General features: G+C 41.4%; 1 protein-coding gene across 2 annotated transcripts in view; it reads left to right on the top strand.

The window, feature by feature from the left end:
* Positions 1-2145: 2145 nt before the first annotated feature.
* The window catches only part of SLC6A13 (solute carrier family 6 member 13), a 57726-nt gene continuing 37881 nt past the window's right edge, over positions 2146-21990 (top strand). For both annotated transcript variants that reach the window (XM_004381195.1, XM_004381193.2), the window contains exons 1-2: positions 2146-2232; positions 8347-8553. In XM_004381195.1, coding sequence (XP_004381252.1) covers positions 8352-8553 — 202 coding nt within the window. In that variant the 5' untranslated portion in view covers positions 2146-2232; positions 8347-8351. The remainder of the gene's footprint in view (positions 2233-8346; positions 8554-21990) is intronic.

Here is a 21990-nt window from a genome sequence, read left to right as displayed (position 1 = left end):
GGGAATTTCAGTTGTTTTCATGTAGAGAACACAGGAGGAATTGTGCAACATTGCCAAAGGCTGTACGGTGTCCCGGCTTCTTGTTGTTGTTAGGTGCCGTGGAGTCAGTTCTGACTCATAGTGACCCTAACCAAAAAAAAACCAAACCCGCTGGTCATCAAGTCGATTCTGACTCACAGCGACCCTATAGGACAGAGTAGAACTGCCCCATAGAATTTCCAATGAGCAGCTGGTGGATTTGAACTGCCAACCTTTTGGTTAGCAGCTGAGCTCTTAACCACTGTGCCACCAGGGCTCCATAGAGACCCTACGTACGACAAAACGAAACACTGCCCGGTTCTGTGCCATCCTCATAATTGTTGTTATGCTTGAGTCCGTTGATGGAGCCATTGTGTCAATCCATCTCGATAAGGGTCTTCCTCTTTTTCGCTGACCCTTTACCAAGCATGATGTCCTTCTCCAGGGACTCCCAACTGTTTAGAATACTGAATTTTAGTCCTCAGTGAACTCCAGTTGTTTGAAAATTTTAGATTACAAATAACAAAGTTTACAATGCTAAGTAGCTATTAGTAAGAACCACTTGATGCTAAGCAAAATTGGAAGTCAATAGAATCACCTTTGAAGATGGGCTTTTTTGCATGAGTTATAAACTTTCCAAGGACCCTTTTGGTCTGTTGCTTTAAGACGGTTAAACAATCAGACAGATGGGTGGTTAGAAGGGGAGAAGAAAAAGTGCAGCTGAGACATAAGGATAATAATCTCCATGAAGCACCTTAGGTATTACTGTGATGTCCTTCCCTGCCCTGCTTCCATGCCCTAGAGGCTGATGGAGGGATGAGAGAAACAGAAATTACCTTAGAATCTCTGCTTCACTCCTCTCTCTGAACTTTCAGGCCTGTTTCTATTATTGCCTTATTCAGTCATCCAACCCTGACTCCTACCCCGCACCCCGACTCATTCTTACAGTCTGGCTGGAGCCCACCTTTGCTCAGGGGTCTCTCAGTCCCATCTCCCTTAAAAAGACTTCCTGCTCACTGTGAATAATTCCTTAAGAAACATTAATAGTTAACGCTTTGAGGGCTTGCTATGTATTAGGCCCTTTACATAGATTCATTATCTCCTGAAACCTCCCACAACCTTGCAAGGTAAATAATATTCTCCCCCATTTTACAGATGAGAAAACAAAGACTCTCAGAGGTTGAACACCTTGCTCAAGGTCACAAGCTAGACAGTGATAGAAGCAGGACTTAGACCCTGGACTCTCTAACTCCCAAGCCCCTGCAGTTTTCCATTGCACTGTCCTGCGCTCCAGCAAGGGGCTGAGCTGAGCTTCTGCCCAGGTCCGCTGACTCCCGAGAGGAATGAATGAGCTGCTACTCTGCATGGCTGCCTCCTCGGGCTGTTCCTGCCTAAAATCGAAGCTCTCGACATTATCTCCACCTCATCATTGCTGCCTCATCAATTATTTTTATATGTTGTTTAAAAAAATTAATAAAAGAAATTTTAGCACATTATTTAAAAATTCAAGCAATACTGAAGCTTAATAAACAGAAAGTGAAAAATCTCCCTTGCTGCCATCTCCTAATCCCAATCCTACTCTCCAAATGTAACTACGATTAACCATTTAGTGAGTATTTTTTCAGACTTTCTCTATATGTTTAAAAATATGTGCATGCATGTGTGTTTAGGAAGTCTTTCTGACTTCTCAGAGTTCTGTAATCTTTGTATCTTTATTCTAAATCGTTATTATCCATTTCGGATTATAAACTGCAAAGAGCGAGATAAATGTACTTTTAAATGAATGTGTGAAGCATCCAATGAAAGAAACCCCTATTCTTAAGGCATTTACAGGAGCATTTGAGTTGGAGGAAGGGATGGAAGGAAGGAAGGATCCCTCTAGAGAGAACCCAGGTCACTAGAAGGGACAAGCACATGAACTTCAGAGAAAGCAGCACGTCGTCGATAAGCTCACAAGCAACTGGACTGACCTGCCAGGGTGTGCACACTCCCCAGGCTGTGAAATCACTCACATGTGGGTTGTCTGATGGCCGGGGGTGGGGAGGACAGGAGAGAGGGGAGGCAGGAGGGCGGAATGTGGGTTGGGCCAAGTTTAGAATTACAAGTGCAGCAGAGGCGATCTCAAACCACACTTTAAATAGCCAGCACCTTTCCCTTCCCCCTTAGATAATTCTTCTCCCCCCTGACTGGACTTCTGGCAGAAGCTTCACGAAGGTTCGGTTCGTAACATTTTCTTCTGTTTTTTTCTGTTTCTGGGTCTCAGACTGCAGGTTGGTGGATCTACAGGACTTACAACCAAAGGATTGCTTGATCCTCTCCTAGGAAATACGTTTCTGACATTTATATGTGCATATGAAAATGCAATGTGCTGTTTTCCTTAAATTGTGCTTTCCTTGTCTTTCTGAAACTTTGATGGCTGTTGACTTAAGGGACAATATGATTTGGAGAAAGAGAACTCTAGATTGAGAGGAAAGACGTTTGAGTTTAATTCTAAGAAAATGAGAGCACCCTTCTCTGTGAAATGAGACAATGAACAACTCTGGACAGGACTGAAAGAAAACAAAAATTTGCATGCCTGTTATTCTACTAAGTGCTTTCATTTAATTCTTTTTAGCTTATTTAGCTAAAATATGATATATGCTGTCACTTTTACAGATTAACAAACTAAGGCTCAGAGTCATTAATTAACTTCCGAAGCAGTCGTATGGGTCAAAGCTAAGATTTAAACCCAGGCTTGTGGTCTCTAAAGCTCCTGTCCTTTCAACTGCACCATGCTACCTCTGAGAAGCAACTAGAATGAGGCTAAGGAATCTAGCAAAGGATTACTCTTTCTTCTAAGGTCTGGGAGGATGAAGAAGTGAAGCGAGATGGCTTTCCATTATTGAAAGACATCCTTCAGATGGTAAGGGGAGGCCCAGAACCAGCACAAGACATTAGACAATCTTCCCAAAAGAATCAAGGAAGCTCTTAGGACGAGTTGCTTCATGTCTTAGTTATCTAGTGCTGCTATAACAGAAATACCACAAGTGGATGGCTTTAACAAACAGAAATTTATTTTCTCACAGTTTAGGAGGCTAGAAGTCTGAATTCAGAGCGCTGGCTCTAGAGGAAGTCTTTCTCTGTCAGCTCTGGAAGAAGGTCCTTGTCTCTTCAGCTTCTGCTTCCTAGTTTCTTGGAGATCTCCAAGTGCCTTAGCATCTATCTTACCCCATCCTCCTCTGCTCATTTGTTTAACCTCTTTTATGTATCAGAAGAAGTTGACTCAAGATACACCCTACACTAATCCTGTCTCATTAACATAACAAAGACAACCCATTCATTCCCAAATGGGATTATAACCACAGGCATAGAGGCTAAGATTTGCAACACATATTTTGGGAGGACACAATTCAATCCATAACATTCTACCCTTTGGCCCACAAAAATTCATATCTTCGACACACGCAAAACACATTAACCCCATCATATCATCCCCAAAGTCTTAAATCAACTACAAGTTCAAGATCTCATCTTCTGAATCATCTAAATCAATGGGTGAGACTTTAGGCATATTCCATCCTGGGGCAAAATTCCTCTTCATCTGTGAACCTGTGAAATCTAAAAAAGTTATCTGCTTTCAAAGTACAATGGTGGAACAGGCACAAGATAGACATTTCCATTACAAATGGGAGAAACTGGAGAGAAAGAAGGGATAACTGGCATCAAGTCCAAAACCTAGCAGAACAATTTACATTAGCTGTGGGACCCCTGGTGGAAAAGTGGTTAAGAGTTTAGGCTGCTAACCCAAAGGTCAACAGTTCAAATCCACTAGCAGCTCCTTGGAAACCCTACGAGGCAGTTCTACTTTGTTCTGTAGGGTTGCTATGAGTCAGAATCAACTTGACAGCAACAGGTTTTTGAGTCAAGACTTGAAAATAATCCTCTGTTCTCTGAGACCATCTGGGCAAAGGCCTCATCCTCCAGACTCTGGGTGATGGCCATGCCCTCTGGATTCTGGGTGGGGCCCCTTGGTCCTGGGCTTCAGCTCTGCCTTCCACGCCCACTGGGATGGCAATTCTGCTCCCTTGGCTTTGAGCAGCACCATTCTCCTAGTCCATCTGAGTGGCAACCCCATTCCCTTGGCCCCGGAAGTCCCCGTTCTTCTGCCCCTTGAGCATGGCAGCCCCTCCTCTTCAGCTCTGAGCGGCAGCCCCATCCCTCTGGCACACCTTAATAGCAGCCCCATACTCTGGAACCGAGTTGGCAAAGATCAGACTTTTGAAACCTAGGAGGCTGTGGCCCCACCTTTTGAGATCCAGGAGACTGTGGCCTCACCCTTTGAAACTGAGAAGTCCTTGCTTCCCGTGTTCCTTCCAACAGTTCTGCTGATCTTCCAGCTGCTCCAAGGATGGCCTTTTTCTTTTCTTGGAAGACAACAGATGTAGCTCCTTTGTCCTGTTTCCTGCCTGTAGAATTCCAAGAGGCAGACAGCTTTCTTTCCTTTCATTCTTTCTTTGTCTCCTTCGGTCTGCGTTTATGGTTTTCTGCTGAGGTAGTTGGTTAGATACATCAGTCACAGAATTAATCTCTTTAACAAAACTAGGACACGTATCCTTAGTTTGTACAACAGAATTTTCCAACTCTTTAAGTTCTATTTTCATTTTGCATCGTTCATTTTTAAGTCCATCTCTTTCCTCTCACATTTTACTAGAAGGAGAAACCACAAGGCCCCTTTAAGATCTTGTTTAGAAATCCCATCAACTTTTGGTGAAACGAGAAAGTGAATATAAAGGACCAGGGAGAGTAAAACCTTCTGGGAGTGCCTGGAGATTTTTCAGGAGTTGAAAACAAGTACCTTGGAGTATTCTATTATTTTTGGAAAGTTCAAATATACAGGAACAGGAGGTTGCTGACTATACAGAAAGGCTCTAAACAGGTATTCTCAAAAACAAACAAACAAAAAAAACCCAAAAAAACAACAACTATTAAATCATCAGGGAGTAGTGTCAAGGAAAGAAAAAAAAGTTCCTTAGAGCTAAGTTTCCAAAATCTCTTTTTCAAGGTTTACACACACACACAGACACACACACACAAGATCATAAAAGAAAAGTGAAATATCTCAAAGGAGAACTTCACCATAGTCATTAACTGAAATCAGTTTTTCTACATCTCAGAGATAGTGTAGATTCTGGAGGACTCTAATAAAACACAAAACAAACAAAAAACATTTTAAAGGTATCAGGAAAAGAAGGTAGTTTTGGGTGTGGTTCACTAGTTGTCATAAACCTTGCCTAGTGTTGGGATGATGGTTATATCTATTTCAGGTTAACATCATCAATGTCCTACAACAACAAACAATTTAATAGTTGGTGGTAGGGAGTAGCTTTGGATCTATAATTCTTGTTTCTTCATTGTTGACATTTAACATTTCTAAACATTAACTTTTTGCAACTGAGTGACTTGTGTCTGCAGTGTTTGTGTTAGGAATCTAGCTTTTAAAATGTTAACTTTTCAACCCAGGTACTCTTGCTTTGGGTTCCCCCCTCCCCTCTTTTTTTAAGATTTCAGAAAATGGGATGTAGTGTGTTCAAAAATATTTTGCTTTTTTTTTTGCTCTTGTGAATTGTACCTTTTAGCAAAAAAAATGTTCAAATACAGGGGAAAAAAAAAAAGTCCATCACTTACAAGTTCCACCAAATATTTGAACATAATTCAGACAAGTTCTTTGCCACTGCATAAAAAGCATTGCCCTTCTTCCATTGTCCAATCATATGTTCATCATTTTCTTTTAAAGCCTCACCAGAAACACATTTAATGTCCAGATTTCTAGCAACATTCTGTTGCTGGCACCATAAGTATTCTCTAAGATGATAGAGACTTTCTCTATAGCTCTCCTCACTTTCTTCTGAGCCCTCACCAGAATTGCCTTTGACATCTATAATTCTACAAACAGTATCTTCAAGGCAATCTAGGCTTTCACTATTAGGCATCTTAAAACTTTTAAAGCCTCTCTACCTATTACCCAATTCCAAAACCGCTTCCACATTTTACTTATCCTTTAACGCAGCACCCCACTCTTCCGGTACCAAGTTCTGTTTTAGTTATCTAACCCATTGCCGTTGAATCGATTCCAACTCATAGTGGCCCTCTAGGACAGAGTAGAACTGCCCCATAGGGTTTCCAAGGAGCGGCTAGTGGATTCGAACTCCTGATCTTTTGGTTAGCAGCGGAGCTCTTTAACACTGTGCCACCAGGGCTAGAGCTTCTATAACAAAAACATCACAAGTGGTGGTTTTAACAAACTGACATTTATTTTCTTACAGTTTAGGAGGCTAGAAGTCTGAATTCAGGGGAATTCAGGGGAAGTCTTTCTCTCTTGGCTCTGGAGAAAGGTCCTTGTCTGCTTCCTGATTCCTTGGAAATCTCCGTGTGTCTTGGCATCTGTCCTACCCCATCTCTCCTCTTCTCACTTGTTTAATCTCTTTTATATCTCAGTAGAGATTGACTCATGATACACCCTACACTAAACCTGTCTCATGAACATAATAAAGACAACTCATTGCAAATGGGATTATAACCACAGGCATAGAGGCTAGGATTTATAACACATATTTTTGGGGGACATAATTCAATCCATAACACTTGAGTTTCTCCTTCTTAGCCCTCAAACCATCTTTGGAATCCATTCCTTAATTTATCTAATAAGCAAAGATGCCTACTGTTCCCTGACTTTCCCTCTGACTATCTGGGTCTCTTGGGTGGCCCAGCTGGAATCCAGAGAGATGAATCAAATGACACTCTGTGGCCGGATGGAGCTCCACTGAGAAAGTTCTGTTAACATGAACTTTTCCTAAGGTAGATAAAAGTCCGTCTGCTCACTTTTCCAGAAAAGGGGGCACTGTGTAACATCAGAGGAGAGCTATTAGAAGTAACTTCTATTAGTCATGCTGGTAAACTTAGACAGCCAATGTAATTGGAGTGATGTAATTGAAAAAGCAGAGACAAAGTGGATTCAAGTCCTGGCTGTGCAGCATACTAGCTATATGGCAGCAGTCACGTTCTTTAACTGCTCTAAGCAGCAGCTTCCTTATTTATAAAGTGGAAATAGTACTGCTTACCTCTCAGGCTTGCTAGAATTAAATGAAACAAATGCATGTAAAGTGACTGGTATACAGTAGTTGCTCACTGAATGTGAGCCACATCCAGTCTTCTCCTCCATTCCAATACGAGTCTAGAATAGGGCATTTCCAGCAGGGAAGGGATTGGAACTGTGGCTCTTTATTCATTTTATGTTGTCTTCTTATACTGTAACAGACTTCTGTATTTGTCATCACCAAAAAAAGAAAAAGATCCCAGAGTTATCGCTGTCTTAATGATTTCAGAGAGAGAAGAAGGGAATACCTGGAAAGATCAGTTTGTCTTATTCAGGGTCTCTGTTCCCACTCAACTTCATTCATTCATTTGGAAAGATTTTTTTTTTTTAAACTTACTTTTATTTTCATATTACTAAAATAAAACACATTCTCTGAATAACGTGTAGCAAATAGGTAAGGAAAATAGTCTCATAATCCAACCACTGAGAGAGAAACTTTTTGGTGGATATCCTAATCTTTCAGTCATATAATACTTTATAAAATATTTTACAAGCATGATCATATTGTATGTAAAGTTTTTATAACTGTTTTCACTTCATGTATTGTGAACACCTTTTCGTTAAATTTTCTCCTGCAGCACAAATTTTAATGATTATATAGTAGACCAGTCTGTGTATGTGCCGTAATTTATTAGCTTATCTACCATTTTTGAACATTTATGTACTTTCTAATTATTTGCTGTTTTCATGAACATCCTCAATGTAAAATCTTTACCCACAGTCACAATCATTTCCTTAGGATAAATTCCTGCAAGGGAAATTGTGGATTTTGAGGATATGTGAAAACACCATCCTTTCAACTGACTCCAGTATACAGAGTAGAGAAACTAAAGCATATGGTAATACAGACAAGGTTGCAGGATGGCAGGGAGAAGTTCGAGACAACCCTGGGGTTGTGTGATTTCTTCAGTGATCAGAAACTCCAATCTAAGAGAATCTGTATAGTGGAAGCAACGTCTGTACTTCAGAATCAGTGCTTTCCTCCTGAAACAGGAAAGGAATACACATTCTCAGCAGCTGTTGCCCCAGCCTCTACCAGTAAGAGTGCTATTGAGACCATGGACCTACAGACAAGGGAGTAGGAATTCACCCTCTTCCAGTGCATTTACTCCCTTGGGAATTTGCAGGTGAAAGGAGAGGGAAGGCTTTCCTTCCTGGGTTGCCAACAGTAACAGAGCTTCTCACTTATTTTCCAGGTGGGATGGATAGCAGGCTCTCAGGCATAACCAGTAATGGAGAGACAAAACCAGTGTACCCAGTCATGGAAAAGGAGGAGGAAGATGGCACCCTGGAGCGAGGGCACTGGAACAACAAGATGGAGTTTGTGCTGTCAGTGGCTGGGGAGATAATCGGCCTAGGCAACGTCTGGAGGTTTCCCTATCTCTGCTACAAAAATGGGGGAGGTGAGAGCTGCTGCGCCATCCCACCCATCCCTGGAAGGAGTGCTGTCTCTTCATCTCCTGCACTTACTGCCCCTTTGAGGAGTTCCATAGACACATAGAGTGCTGGAACTGGAAGGACCTCTAAGACATTAAGGAGACTCTGCAGGAGATTGAGGCCTAGAAAGATTAAGAGACCTTCCTAAGGCTCTTTCTATTACAGCACAACACCATAGAAATATGAGTTTATGCTCCAGAAACAGATGGATCAGGGTTTGGATTCAGGCTCTGCTACTTACTCTCTGTATGATCTTGGGCAAGTTACATATGTCCTTAGAGTCTCAATTGCTGCTCCTGTAAATTGAGATAATAATACCTGCCTTTCAAGGTTCTTGTAAGGATTAGAGATAATGTGTGTAAAGTGCTAAATAAATGGTAGCTATGTTGATGATGATGTCAATATCAAACTTTTCTGTGGTCTTGAGACTCCTTAGCTGTAGCTTTGTCTTCCTCCTACTCTGCTGACATTCCCTAAGCTCTCCATTCCCTACCCCACCAGCATCATAACCTTTGACACTAGTTGCTCTTCCTTTAAAAGTTCCTCACTGCAAATGTGTGTGTGTGTGTTTGTGTGTGTGTGTGTGTGTGTGTGTGAATACTGATTCCAGCTCCTTATTCTGTCTTTACTGGCTTCTCATTGCCCGCTATTCTAGGCCCCTGGGCTAACTCTGCTACCCCACATCAGAAGTAGTGATTTTGCTACTACTACTCCACTTTCAGGAGCGCTGATGGCACAGTTGTAAAGAGCTCAGCTGCTAACCAAAAGATTGGCAGTTGGAATCCACCAGCCACTCCTTGGAAACCCTATGGGGCAGTTCTACTCTGTCTTATAGGGTCACTATGAGTCTGAATTGACTTGAAGGCAATGGGTAGACTCCAGTTTCAAGGAGTCCGGGTGGCACAGTGGTTAAAGCGCTCAGCTGACAAATTAAATGTTGGCAGTTTGAACCAACCATCTGCTCCGCAGGGGGAAAACATGTTGCAGTCTGCTTCCATAAAGATTACAGCCTTGGAAACTCTATGGGACAGTTCTACTCTGTCATATAAGGTTACTATGAGTCAGAATCAACTCGATGGCAATGGGCTACTCCACTGTCAAAGAATCTCATATCTCTGTGGGAAGCCTCAGAGGGGCTCTCTGGGTACTGGGAAGGTGTCTGGCTGATCAGTGGATTAAGAAGATCTCCTTGTTGCTGGGTGACACATGTAGAGGTTGAGGCTCCCAGGTTTGGTTTTGTAATGAGGCTGCAGCCTGGGCTGCAGGAAGGAGTGTACAGAAGCAGGCTGCTCTGAAAATGCTGACAGGAGTGGTCATATTATGGGCCATGGGGGTTGGAGGGTCCTCTAATGCAGCACTGACCCTTTTGCAAGGGACTGGGAGGCCTGAAAACTCATCAAGCTCAAGTCTCACTGGTCTTTGACCAATGGTTTTGGAGGGAGGAAGCATACAACACATACTACTGGGGGAGAACACCAAGAGATGCTCTGGGGCCATAGAGCTTCTCTGTCAGGTTGTGAAAATTGGGCATTGGCCCTGGGGTTAGAAATTAAATTGTATTTTTCCAGAGGAATAGGAATGGGCCGATGTGTCCTTCCTCAGGAATGTCTGAACAGGGGTCTGAAATCACAGGACTTTGCTCAGTCTGCATTGTGAGGGAAGAAGGGGGTCTTCCTAGTTCTTACCTGCCCTGGAGACTCCACATTCTTGTTTAAAAATTTAGGCCTCAGCACCCTCCCTTCAGAAAATGAGGTGAGCGGAAGGGGCTTGTCCAGGACAAAAGCAGGAGACGGGGACTAAGCTGGGCATTGGGACTCTGTACCTGGAACCTAGTAACCAGCTTATCTCCTCACATGGCAGAAAGATTAAGAGGTGAGCAGCTTTCCTCAAGTCTCTCTGGAATTGGGTAAAGGTTGACCTGGGAATTAGCAGGAATGGCACGAAGAGGTAGGAAAGAGGGACTTCCAGGTCTAGTGCAAAACCACTGGGCTGGAGAAGGGGAAGTAGAGGGAGGCAATGACAGGAGCAGTTGCGGGACATGGGGTCCACCCTGTTTCATTTGTCTGGCAACATTTCAGTTTGAGCTTTGCCTCAGGGCCCTGTGGTCAGTTTGTGTGGGCCTGAGCATGTGCTATGTCCTGCGTGGAATGCAGGCCCTGGAAGAAGAGTGCCCGTGACCATTGGTTCTTCTCCTGGGTGTTTGTGGGGGTAGGTGGAGTCAGTAGGTGACTACTGTGACTTCTTCCTCCCTGTAGAGCCTGCCTTCCTGAAAGCTGGTCCTGATTGACAGTTGAGGCTTTTTTAGAGGTTGTGAGATCCAGTCAACTCTATTTATTTAACCTTTACAACACCACCCACAGTATCTTCCAATGATCAAGCCCAGGGACTTAGACTCTTCATCTCTGTTCCCTGACGGATGACAGCAGCTGGGAGGGGGGAGTGTTCTGAGGGGCTTTGAAGCTGGAGGCTGATGCCCAGGTTTGTTCTGAAGGGCATGAGTCACTCAGGGCCACCGGGTGAGTTAATGGAAAGTTTCCGTTGACTGACAAAAGGATATGTATGGTCATTAGAGGAAACTTGACCTGCCTATTTTTCTGTCTTTTGGTATTTCCAGCAGTTTAACCTTCATCAGTCAACTCCCCTTGGCTCCCAACTAGAACAAGCTCCTACAGAGAATGGGTCCTAACACTCCGTCTTATCATCTCTATTCCTTTGTCAAAGAAGAGACTAATGACGCTTTTTGAGACGATCTTTTGCTGCTGATGTGGAGAAGGAGTGTGGGAACAACAGAGACTGTTAGTCTATTTTGATCCGTTTTCTCCAGGTTTAGTTTATTTTATTTAAACCTATGTTTCTCAGATTGGGGCTTGGACTCCCGGGAGGTGATAGGAATTTTCTGAGTAAGTCCTGGAGAAGGATGCTGGGGCCTCCAGGGTGTACCAAGCTCAGATGATGTTCCCCTACTCTATCAGCCTGCTTCTGGGCCCTTTCTCTAATTTTGCAGCTTCATGCAGCCACTTCTGGGCTTAGGTGGGGGATGAGTTAGGAACTTTATTACTATTAATGTTTGTTCAGTGGTGAGGTCAGGAATGAAAAATTCCCTAGGCATAATTTTAGTTCCAAACTAAAAATATAACTGATACCTTCTTTGGTCCCTTCCAGCTTTAACATTTGGTGGATCCAATTTGAAGTGAGTTCCAGAGAAGGGAAGGGGCCAAGGCAAGAATATGATAGAAGAACAGGTAGACAGATAGTTGAAAACTGTTGTTAAAAAACAGAGAAGCTGAGAAAGTGATATTAAGAAGCCTATCAAAAGTCAGAAGCAACAGGTAGGCTTTTTCAGGGAGATGAATGGGAAGGATGCCTGCCCCAATTGTCTCTTAGGTGTAAGCAATCTCCCTGCTGTCCAGGAGCTGTGGTTGGTCCACCCACAAGCATCTGCTTCATTCTAATGTCTTTCCAGTGTCAGTCAGTCTGCCCCAGGGCACAGCTAGCCAAGCCCTGGCCCTGACTGTGCCATTCGACAACAAAGACTCATAGAGTGCCTACCATATGCATTGTTTTTGGTCTGTCAGAAGACAGACAATAAAAAATAAACATAATAAATAAGTGAAGCAGTATAGCAGAAGTTAATGAGTACTATGGAAAAGAACAAGTAGAGCTGGGTAAAGGGGACCAGAAGTGTTGCAATTTTAAAAAGGATGGTCAGGGTGGGCCTCATGGAGAACTTTTGAGCAAAGGCTTGATGGGAGTGAAAGAGTTGGTAGTGCTCTAGGCGGAGGAAAGAAATGGTCTAATGGTCCTAACTGCAAAGAGGCCAGTGAGCCTGGAACAGAGTGAGTGAATGGGAGGTAAGAGCAGAAAAGGAAATGGGATGGGAGCTGGCAGATCATGTAGGGCCTTGTTGGCCATAGTAAGACTTTGGCTTTTACTCTAGTGATATGGGGAGTCATGGTGGGACTTTGATCAGGGGAGTGGCATGATTTATGTTTTTAAACCATCTCTCTGGCTGCTGTGTTGAGAAAGGGAGTAACAGCAGAAGCAGACCAGTTACAAGGCTTACAGAAATTCAGGCAAGAGATGATGGTTGCTTGGACCAGGGTGGTAGCAGTGGAGGTATGAGAAATAGTCAGATGTGTATATATTTTACAGGTAAAGCCAGCAGTTATGAGAGAAAGAAGGGAGTCAAGGATGACTCCAAGATTTTTAGTCTGAGCAACTGGAAGGAAGGTGTTGCCATTTAAAGCTGTGGGAGAAGCAGGTTTTGAAAGGAAAATCAGCATTTGAGTTTTAGGAATGTTGAGTTTGAGATATCTATTAGATATCCAAGTGGAGATATCAACTAGGTAGTAGAATATACATGAGTCTGGAGTTTGTGAGAGAGATATGGGCTGGAAATATAAATGTGGGAATCATTATCATTTTGATTGTATAAGAAAATAGACCAAGGACATTGAAGGGTTCAGGAGAAGTGGAGCAACCAGCAAAGGAGACAGAGAAGAATAAACTAGTAAAGCAGGACAAAAATCAAGAGAATGGGATGTCTTACAAGCCAAGTAAAGAAATTACATCAGGGAGGAAAGAGAGCTTAATGACATCAAATGCTTCAGAAAGGTTAAGAAAGATGAGGAATGAGAATTGACTGTTGAATTTAGCAACATGGAGGTCATTGGTGATCTTTAGAAGAGTAGTATAATGGAGTTCTGGGGACAAAGACTGATTGGAGTGGCTTTAAGATAATGGAGGAGGGGGGACAAGAATTGAAAATAGTAAATACGGGTGATTTGGGCCAAACTGGGGAGTGTGTAAAATTGATCTCTCCTTTTTGCATTCTTACTCGTGGGTGGAAACAAGTGATATGAGTGTGCTGCATAGTAGTAATAGTGTACCCAGTGTGTCCAGCAGTGGTGGAGATGAGTACAATGAGCTGGTAAAATTGCCAAAGAAACTGCATAGTTTAACTATTTACCTAGCCCTCCACCCTCAGCTCCCTAGAGGATAAAAAGCATAATATGATCTTTCTCCAGGGCCTGTCCAGCTAAAGCTCTGGACATGGGGATGAGTAGACTCTGGATAACTCAAGAAGTATGATATAGGGAGAAGGTGCTAAGAGAGGGTTTTGACAATATGATTCAACCCTGCCAGGAGGGAATCTAAACTATGTGCCTCCCAATCTCAGTGCAGGAGAAAACAGATTGTCTGCCAAACATTTTACTGTTCATTTCTAAGTCTAGTTCCTGAAAACCAGGCAGAGGCCACCTGTACTAAATCTTTGGCTTTACTAGTCTCAGAACACAAGCTGGAGACCACCTTGTGTGAGGACAGGTGTGCCCGTCCTCCCTCCTCCACTCCACCCCCCGAAGCTCTCCTCTCTTCTGACCTTCAGTCCCCAAACACCCAGATTCTGGGTGCTTCAGAACATGGGCCTTTAGCTGGGATCTCTTCAGCTCCCTGGACCCTGGCTACCACCAGACTGAGTTCCCCAACACCTGGACTACCTGGGACTGGAGTCTCCATGTGAGGCCACAACAGATGTACGACAGCTGGACCTCTCAGAAATAGGGATGTTCGTCTTCTCAAAACCAAACAATAGTTTAGCTAAGCTAGTAAAAAACATCTACCTTGAGCATTATGCTTTTTTAAGAACTATCTATATGGGATACTGATACCAACTTGAAAGAGTAGACATGAACCTTAGGGGGCAGTGAGTTTATGCTAATGGAGGAGGAACAACTCAGAAAAGGAGGGTGAGAATGGTTGTACAACTCGAAAAATATAATCAATGTCACTGAATTTTACATGTAGAAATGATTGAATTGGTGTATATTTTGCTGTGTATATTCTCAACAAAGACAACAACAAAATAAATTGAAAAAAAGGAAAAAAAAAAAAGAGAAGAAGAGATAGGGATCTTAGAGGGGAAGGGCTGTGGAGGAACAGCAGCAACAAAGTAAATCTCAGCTCTAGACTAAGAGGAGAGAGTATGAGGATGCCAGTGCAAAGAGAATTACATGGTACCTGGTATCAGGGACAGCTGTTAGCCTCCATGCTGTTTGTAGATACTAAAGAATAAAGAGAAATGAGAAACACTTTCTTTGTGTAAAAGTAATAGTTATTTTAGTAGTAGTAGTTGTTGTTAGTTGCCATTGAATCGATCCCGACTCGTGGTGACCCCATGCTCATGACAACTTGTTACCATTTTTAGTTAATTACTCAATGCCCAGTACTGGCCAGGTAATGTTGATTACAGCACATAACTAATTCTGTATGCTCACTCTCGTGTTGCTCGTGTGGAATAGTTATCAGTTTATATCTTAAAGAGTTGGTTGGGACATTACAGGTGTCACCACATAGTGTGTTCCTTTTGAGAGGGCAGCCAGCAGAATTATTCCTTTTTAGGATGGGAGATTGGTCTCTCCCATCTCATGGGGAAGAATGCTAGCACATTTTCTAATCTTGGGAAGGAGACTACCATGCAGTACATGTGATACCTGGTAGCTGTGATCCTCATCCCTCAATCCAGAACTAACTCCATCTTTTGATGGTGGTGACTGGGGTTTGGGTGGGGAAAGAGGTAGGGTTTTCCACAGGGCTCCCTGACCTGCACCCAGGTCCCTCTTCCACTTCACCCACCCCTGACCCCTTCCCTACTTCTAGGGCCAGCGTCTCTGCAGGGCGGGTGTGGACCTTGTCCCTTGTGACAGGCTTCCCAGGTGCCCAAAGAAGCGGAAGAGGAGGGGAGCAGAGATGACCACAGGACCCACGACAGTTAAACATTGGCTTGGTTTGTTGGGAAAGAGGCAGCGGCGTAAAGATCGGGTGGAGCTGAGCTGGGCTGATAAATCTCTCTCACTTTCTGGAATGTTTTGGACTCTAAGTAGTAACTGTTCATATCAGCTACTGGTTTCTCCCTTCCCCAATCTTCTCCTCCTACCCAACAAGCCTTGCATTGATTTATGGGCTTTTTAGGCTGAATTATTTATGATCTTTATTTCTTTGCCTTTGGGGTAATCTGGTGTTCCCCTGAGTGCCTGAATTATGGATACATAGGCTAAAAGCTAGAGATGTGGAAGGTAAAGGACTGAGAATCTATTCCAATCTGTTCCCAATTAACTTTTGTTTTAATAGCTTTATTAAAGCATAAAAACCAGTTGCCTTCGAGTTGATTCCAACTCATGGCAACCCCGTGTGTGTCAGAGTAAAATTGTGCTCCATAGGGTTTTCAATGGCTGGTTTTTCAGAAGTAGACTGCCAGGTCTTTATTTTGAGGTGGCTCTGGGTGGACTGGAATCTCCAACCTTTCAGTCAGCAGCTGAGTGTGTTAACCTTTTGCACCATAGAGGGCTTCCTTATTAAGTTATACTTGAAATGGAATTCCTGGGTAGAGCACAGTTCTACTCTGACAATTTTTTTAACTTAAAATAAGCACGCATTTAAAGTGTTCAATTTGATAAGTTTTGACATATGTATGCATCCATGAACCATTACCACAGTCAAGATAATGAACGTATCCATTACCCTCAAAAGCTTCCTCCTGCCCCTTTATAATACCTTCTTCCTGCCCCTGCCACCCTATCCCATGGATAAGGTGTTTTTTTTATCACTAGGCATTAGTTTGCATTTCTCTGAATTTTATATAAAGAGGTAAGGTTCATGCAGTATGTACACTATCTGGGTACTTTTACTCAGCATAGTTTTTTTAAGTTTTTTTTTTTTCTTTATTGTGATAAAATGTATATAATGAAAAATTTTCCATTTTAACTATTTTTAAGTGTATACTTTAGTGACATAACTTACATTCACCATGTTGTGCTACTATCACCAATATCCATTTCCAAAACTTTTCCGTCACCCTAAACAGAAACTCAGTACCCCTTAAGCAATAACTCCTCATTTCCCCCTCCAGTCAGCCACTGGTAGCCACTAATAAACTTGTCTCTATGAGTTTACCTATTCTAGATATTTCATATAAGTGGGATCATACACTATCTGTCCTTTTGTGTCTGACTTATTTCACTTGGCAGAGTGTTTTCAAGGTTCATCTATGCAGTAGCATATATCAGAACTTCATTTCTCTATAATATCCCATTTTACATATATCCCACATTTTGTTTATCCATTCATCAGTTGATGGACTTGAGTTGTTTCCCCCTTTTGGCTATTGTGAATAATGCTGCAATGAACATTGGTATACAAGTATCTGTTTGAGTCCCTGCTGTTAAGTCTTTTGGGTATATAACCCGGAGTAGACTTGCTGGGTCATATGGGGGCAATATGTTTTTTTTCTCATTCAAAAATCTACACACAAATTGTTTTGTGACATTGGCTGCAATCCCCGCAGTGTGTCAGCACTCTCCCTCTTTCCCTTTACATTCCAGGTTCCCCGTGTCCATTCGTCCAGTTTTCTGTCCTTTCTTGCCTTCTAATCTTTGCTTTAGGGTGGGTGTTGCCCATTTGGTCTCATATACTTGATTGAACTAAGAAGCACATTCCTCACGTGTGTTATTGTTTGTTTTATAGGCCTGCCTGATCTTTAGCTGAAAGGTGAACTTCAGGATTGGCTTTGGTTTTGAGTTAGCAGGGTGTCCGGAGGCCTCTATTGTGATCCCTGTCAGAGCAGTTGGTGGTGGTAGGTGGGTACCATCTAGCTCTTCTGGTCTCCGGCTGGTGGAGGCTGTTATTCATGTGGTCTATTAGTCCTTTGGATTAATATTTTCCTTGTGTCTTCGGTTTTCTTCATTCTCCTTTTGTCCGAGTGGGATGGGACCAGTAGATGTATCTTGGTTGCTCACAAGCTTTTAAGACTCCTGACATATTCACCAAAGTAGGATGTAGATCATTTTCTTTATGAACTATGTTATGCCAATTGAACTAGATGTCCCCTGAGACAACTGTCCGCAACCCTCAGCCCCAGTAACTCGGTCCCTCAAGGTGTTTGGATGTGTCTAGGAAGCTTCTATGACTTTGTCTTGGTCAAGTTGTGCTGACCTACCCTATATCGTGTGTTGTCTTTCCCTTCACCAAAGTTACCACTTGTCTACTACGTAGTTAGTTATTTCCTCTCTCCGCCTCCTCCCTTCCCTCATAACCATCCAAGATTGTTTTTTCCTGTGTGTAAACCTTTTCTTGAGTTTTTATAATAGTGGTCTCATACAATATTTGTTCTTTTGTAATTGACTTAATTCATTCAACATAACGTCCTCTAGATTCATCCATATTGTGAGATGTTTTGCAAATTCATCATTTGTCTTTATTGTTGCACAGTATTCCCTTGTGTTATGTACCATAATTTATCCATTCATTTGTTGATTGACACTTAGGTTGTTTCTATCTTTTTACTATTGTGAATAATGCTGCGATGAACATGGGTGTGCATATGTCTATTTCGTGTGACGGCTCTTATTTCTCTAGGATATATTCCTAGGAGTGGGATTACTGGATGGTATGGTATTTCTATTTCTAGCTTTTAAAGGAAACTCCATATCGTTTTCCATAGTGGTTGCACCATTTTACATTCCCACCAGCAGTGCATAAGAGTTCCAATCTCCCTATAACATCTCCAACACTTGTTATTTTCTGTTTTTTTGATTAGTGCCAGTAAAGTTGGGGTCAGGATAATTATTTTGAGATTCATCCATGTGTTTTTGTGTGTCAGTAGTTCATTTCTCTTTATTGCTGAATAGTATTCCATTTATATGGTTATACCACAGTTTGTTTATCCATTAACCTGTTAATGGATGTTTGGGTTGTTTCCAGATTTTGACTATTACAAGTTAAAACTGCTACAAACATTTTTTGTACAAATCTGTTTCTAAACATATGCTTTCATTTCCCTTGGGTAAACACCTAGAAGTGCAATGACTAGATTATATGACAAGCGTAAATTTAACTTTTTAAGAAGCTGCCAAACGTGTTTCCAAAGTGGTTGTATCATTTTACATTTTACATTCCTGCCAGCAAGCTATGAGAGTTTCAGTTCCTCCACATCTTAGCCAATACTTGGTCAGTTTTTTTTTTTTTTTTTTTTTTTTTTCAGTATTTTTTCATTTTTTTGTACTTTAGGTGAAGGTTTACAGAACAAATAGTTTCTAAACAGTCAGTACACATATTGTTTTATGACATTGGTTAACAATCCCACGACGTGTCAACCGCCTCCCTTCTCGACCTTTTTTTTTTTTTGGTGAAAATATACATAGCCAAAGATATACCATTTCAAAAATTTCTACGTGCACAGTTCAATGACATCGATTACGTTCTTCCAGTTGTGCTGCTATTCTCACTTTAGATGAAGTTTTACAGAACAAAATAGTTTCTCATTAAACAATTAGTACACATGTTGCCCTATGACAATGGTTAACAGCCCCACTACACGTCAACACTGTCCTTACTCAACCTTGGGTTCCCTATCACCAGCTTTCCTGTCCCCTTCTGCCTTCTAGTCTTTGTCCCTGGATTGCTGTTCCTCATTAGTCCCATTTATGGGGCTGTCCAATCCCAGGCTGAACAGCGAACCTTGGAAGTGACTTCACCACTGAGCTAAAAGGGTGTCCGGGGGCCATACTCTCGGGGTTTCTCCAGGCTCTGTCAGGCCAGTAAATCTGGTCTTTTTTTGTGAGTTAGAAGTTTGTTCTACATTTTTTTCCAGCTCTGTCCAGGAGACTATTGTGATCCCTGTCAGAGCAGTCAGTGGTGGTAGCTGGGCACCGTCTAGTTGTACTGGACTCAGTCTGATGGAGGCCAGGATAGTTGTGGTCCATTAGTCCTTTGGACTAATTTTTTCCTTGTATCTTGTTTTCTTCATTCTGTCTTGCTCCCAAAGTGGTGAGCTCAGTGGAGTTTCTTAGATGGCTGGTCACAGGCTTTTAAGACTTCAGACACTATTCATCAAGGTAGAATGTAGAACATTTCTTTATAAACTATGTTATGTCAGTTGAGCTAGATGTTCCCCGAGGACTTGGTCAGTCATTTTAATTATTAACTTTTCTAGTAGATGTGTAGTATTATCTCATCGTTGTTTTAGTTTGAACTTCCGTAATGACTAATGATGTTGAGTACCTTTTCATGCACTTATCTGAAATCTGTGTATCTCCTGTGGGGAAATGTCTGTTCAAATCTTTTGCCCAGAATGTGAGGGCGATCTGGGTGTGACATCTGTCACCCCATTGATCGCCAGGGTTGATTCGGCTGATCTGGCTGGCTAGGCAGGTGTCCCCTACCCACCTCACCACTCCATGTGCATCTCTCTGCAAGCCGTGTGCTCAGTCGAAGAGGACGACCTTCCCCGATAGAGGAGAGGACTGCCCTTCAGTCAATGGTATATGAGTAGCTGCACTCCCCTGCTAGAACCTCCAAACAAGCTCTCAAATCTTTTGCCCATTTTTAGAATTGGATTGTTTGTTTTCTTACTATTCAGTTTTGAAGGTTCTTTACATATTCTAGATGTAAGTCCTTTATTACATATGCATTTTGCAGATATTTTTCCTCAGTCTGTGTCTTGCCTTTTGCTTTTCTTAACAGTGTCTTTTGAAGAGCAGAAATTTTAAATTTTGACGAAGTCCAGTTTCTCAACTGGTTCTTTTGTGAATTGTGCTTTTTCTTCCATATATAAGAAATATTTGCCTAATGCTATAGGGTTGTTATGAGTCAGAATCCACTCGATGGCAATATTTTTTTTTTTTACAGGTTTAATGTAAATTCACAAAAGGTTTTCAACAATATTTTCTTCTAGAAATTTTATAGTTTTAGGTTTTACATTTAGGTCTATGATTCATTTTGAGGTAATTTTTGTATATAGTATAAAATTCAATTTTTTGCATATGAGTATCCACTTGTTATAGCATTATTTGTTGAAAAGACTATTTGTTCTCCAATGATTTGTCTTTACACCTTTGTAAAGTCAGTTGTCCATATGTGCATGGGTCTATTGCAGGGCTCTAATCTCCTCCGTTTATGTATTTGTGTATTTTGGCAACTATTAATACCACATTGTCTTGATTACTATAGCTTTTTAATAAGTCTTGAAACCAGGTAGTGTTGAGACTAAAACTTAGTTCTTTTTCAAAGTTGTTTTGGGTATTTTTGGTCGTTTGCATTTTCATATGAATTGTAGAATCAATTTGTAAATTTCTACCAAAAATTCTGCTGGGATTTTGATTGGGATTGCATTGAATCTGTAGATCAATTTGGGGAGAACTGACATCTTAAAAGTGAGTCTTTTGACTCATGAACATGGTATGTCTCTCCATTTATTTAGGTCTTCTTCAATTTTTCTCAGCGATGTTTTGTAATTGTGAGAGTACATGTCTCTCAAATCTTTTGTCAGATTTATTCATAAATATTTCATTTTTTTTATACTATTGTGAATGGTATTGATTTTTAAATTTAAATTTCTGATAGTTTGTTGCTAGCATTTAGAAATACAATTGATTTTTGTATGTTAACCTCGTATCCTGCAATCTTACTAAACTCACTTATTATGTCTAGTAGTTTTTTGTACATTCCAAAGGATTTTCTACATAGATTATCAGGTCCTCTGTGAATAAAGCAGTTTTACTTCTTAATTTCTACTCTAGATAATTTTTCTTTCTTTTTTGGTTTTATTTCCCTGTCTAGAATCTCTAGTACAATGTTGAATAAAAGTGATGGAAGCAGACATCCTTGTCTTGTTGTTGATATTAGGGGCAAAACAATCTTTCACTACTAAATATGATGTTAGCTATAGGATTTTTATAGATGCCCTTTATCAGGTTGAGGAAGTCCCATTTTAATTGTCATTTACCAAGAGTTTTTATCAGGAATGGCTGTTGGATTTGATTAAATGCTTTTTCTACATCTGTGGAATGATTTTATGGTTTTTCTTTTTTGATATGTCAGTATAATGAATTACATTGATTTTTAAAATTTTATTATGCATTAAGTGAAAGTTTACAGAGAAAATTAGTTTCTTATTTGAAAATTTATAAACAGTTTTCTTCTTGACATTGGTTGCAATCCTCTCAATGTGTCAGCACTTTCCCCCTTTCCACCCTGGATTCCCCATGTTCATTCATATATTTTTCCTGTCCCTTCCTGCCTTCTTGTCTTTGCTTTTGGGCAGTGTTACCTGTTTGGTTTTTTTATATTTGATTGATCTAAGAAGCACGTTCCTCATATGTGTTATTGTTTGTTTTATAGGCCTGTCTAATCTTTGGTTGAAAGGTGATCTTTGAAAGTAGCTTCAGTTCTGAGTTAGCAGGGTGTCCAGGGGCTATAGCCTCGGGGGTTTCTCCAGTCTCTGTCAGACCAGTAAGTCTGGTTTTTTTGTGCCTTTTTTTTTTTTTTTTTTTTGTGAATTTGAATTTTGTTCCACATTTTTCTCCTACTCTGTCTGGGACCTTCTGTTGTGATCCCTGTCAGAGTGGTCC

The sequence above is a fragment of the Trichechus manatus genome, unplaced genomic scaffold (genome assembly GCF_000243295.1).
Source record: "Trichechus manatus latirostris isolate Lorelei unplaced genomic scaffold, TriManLat1.0 scaffold00081, whole genome shotgun sequence".
In the NCBI taxonomy this organism is placed as follows: Eukaryota; Metazoa; Chordata; class Mammalia; order Sirenia; family Trichechidae; genus Trichechus; species Trichechus manatus.
This window is presented reverse-complemented; position numbering and strand designations above follow the sequence as displayed.